The 2,097-nt window shown below is 49.2% G+C and overlaps 2 protein-coding genes across 2 annotated transcripts; one reads left to right on the top strand and one right to left on the bottom strand.

Moving 5' to 3' along the window:
- Positions 1 to 211: 211 nt before the first annotated feature.
- Positions 212 to 553, top strand: FOMMEDRAFT_164124 (uncharacterized protein; the record flags this gene model as incomplete). The annotated part of the gene is made up of 2 exons (XM_007272395.1): positions 212 to 389; positions 453 to 553. 2 exons carry the CDS (start codon positions 212 to 214, stop codon positions 551 to 553), a joined length of 279 nt encoding a protein of 92 aa, XP_007272457.1.
- A 635-nt stretch (positions 554 to 1,188) lies between these two features.
- On the bottom strand, positions 1,189 to 2,097 carry FOMMEDRAFT_44964 (mitochondrial heat shock protein; the record flags this gene model as incomplete). The annotated part of the gene is made up of 1 exon (XM_007272394.1): positions 1,189 to 2,097. A coding segment is annotated over one exon (909 nt), but the record flags the coding sequence as incomplete, so codon positions are not given.

Here is a 2,097-nt window from a genome sequence, read left to right as displayed (position 1 = left end):
CTGGCAGTCCAAGCAAAGCAAAACTTTACTCCTGTTCTTTACTGTTCAATGTATGGCTTACTAAACTTGACTCTTCCTATCTAGTTATTGTCTCCTGAAATATTTATTCCCTTTATGTGTATTTCTTTCCCATTTCCTATTTTCGCCCTCTTTTTAGTCTGCTAAGCCACACTTCTCTCTCTCTCTTCCATATTCACTCCTCTCCTGTCCTATGCCAAAGACGCCGCAGTCCCAGCCGCCCTCCCCAGTCAAGCAGCCAGCCAATGCCCCTGCCCCCGACAAATTAGACAAGATGTCCGAAATCACTCTCAGAAAGAAGAAGAACGCCGACGCTCAGGCTGCTTTCCGTGCACGCCGTGCCAACTATATTGCCACCCTCGAAGAGACAGGTCCGTCTGCTGCTAAGTACCTAAATATTCATGTTCTGACAACTAAGTGTCTGTAAATCACAGTAACCAGCTTAGAGGCAGTTGTAGTCCAGCTTCAGGACTTGTGTCGCGAGGCTTGCACTGAAGCCTCAGAATTGCGTCAGGAAAACCACTACAGTGTCTAGTCTGTAGATTATGTAGTATATACAAAAATATATTACTTTTGTACTTAGATACAAAGAATAATACTCTAACTCATCTCTTAAATTTTTTTTCTCTCAGGTCCAGTTATGGACCAGTCCAGAACCGGACTGGAACTTGGGTCCGGTCCACTACCCGTCCACATAGGTCCGGTCCCCAGTCTGGGACACTCCCGGACCGCAGATTTGGTCTGGTCCTGAGTCCAGGTGAAGTATGCCCGGACTGGACCAGGACCGGACTTCAGCAACTATAGTCGTACCCAGCGTCGAAGATTTCTAGCCAAATGTACCCCCCAGTCTTCAGCTAACGAGGCAGCAAGGACAGATGCATCTATCCAACCCATATCTTCACTCTCAACATACAAGCGTAGGAACACCAGCATAGCTGTTAGACGGCCCCGGAATAACTGATCAATATCTTTTTTTTCAGACATTACTTTGAATCTCCAAATTGCGTCCAAAAGAGCTGGGTCATTCTGTCTAGGGGCTACATGCTTTGATTCAGATGCAGAAACAGGCTGGGTGTGTGGGAGTACAGGCTGGTTCGGTGGTATTTCATCATCAAAGCGTGTGAGCGTACGTCCTTCACTCTGTACACTGATGTCCTCACGACTCCTACTGATCATGTCAACGTATTGACCTTTACTCGCGTCATAGCCCTGTGCAAATTGCTCTGGTGCACTGTGCCTCGAAGTGAGACTTGTCCGTGCATCCTGGTGCGTAGTGCCACGGTTGATCGTGATATCGAGTTCTTGGCCAAGGTTTGCAGTAGGGATAGTCTCGGAGGACGACGACGAAGCTGCGTTTGAGTCTCCACTGGTCGGAAGTGAAATTGATGCCTTGAGCAAAGCAACACCCTCACCCGGCGGAATTCCTTCCTCGACAGTCGCACGAGTAGCATCGAGCGCATCATCGTAACGGTCCTTCTTTTCTCCTACCTCGACTTCGCTCGAATCACTGACTTTAATTACAGCAACTCCACTGGAGAGCTTCGCAAGTCGCTGCTGGAGCTTGGTCTTATCATGTTCGCTTGTCGTCGGGTCGTTCAGTGCAGAGCGAATCTGTTCACAATGCGCCTGGATGGCATCTTTTGAACCTTCGCCGTTGAGGAAAATGGTGTCCTCCTTCGTGATAGTCACAGACCCAGTTGAACCAAGTAGATCTGGTGTTGCGCGATCAAACTTTATGTCAAGCTCGTCGGTAAATACGGTACCACCGGTTAGGATTGCAAGGTCACCAAGGATGCTCTTTCGATTGTCACCAAACCCAGGAGCCTTGACTGCGGCCACCTGGAGTTGACCACGGAGCTTGTTCAGTATGCATGCCGCAAGTGCCTCACCGTCGACGTCTTCAGCAATAATGAGGAGCGGCCGACGAGACTGCGCAGCTGCTTCAAGCGAAGGTAGGATGTCCTGCAACACCGAGATCTTCTTCTCGGACAGCAAGATCAGCGGTTTCTCGAATTCGACCTTCTGGTTCTTGACGTCCGTGATGAAATACGGTGAAATGTAACCCCGGTCAAAACGCAT

This window comes from Fomitiporia mediterranea (genome assembly GCF_000271605.1).
Source record: "Fomitiporia mediterranea MF3/22 unplaced genomic scaffold FOMMEscaffold_1308, whole genome shotgun sequence".
Taxonomy (NCBI): Eukaryota; Fungi; Basidiomycota; class Agaricomycetes; order Hymenochaetales; family Hymenochaetaceae; genus Fomitiporia; species Fomitiporia mediterranea.
Note: the sequence above shows the minus strand (reverse complement) of the source record. Positions and strands in the feature narration are given on the sequence as shown.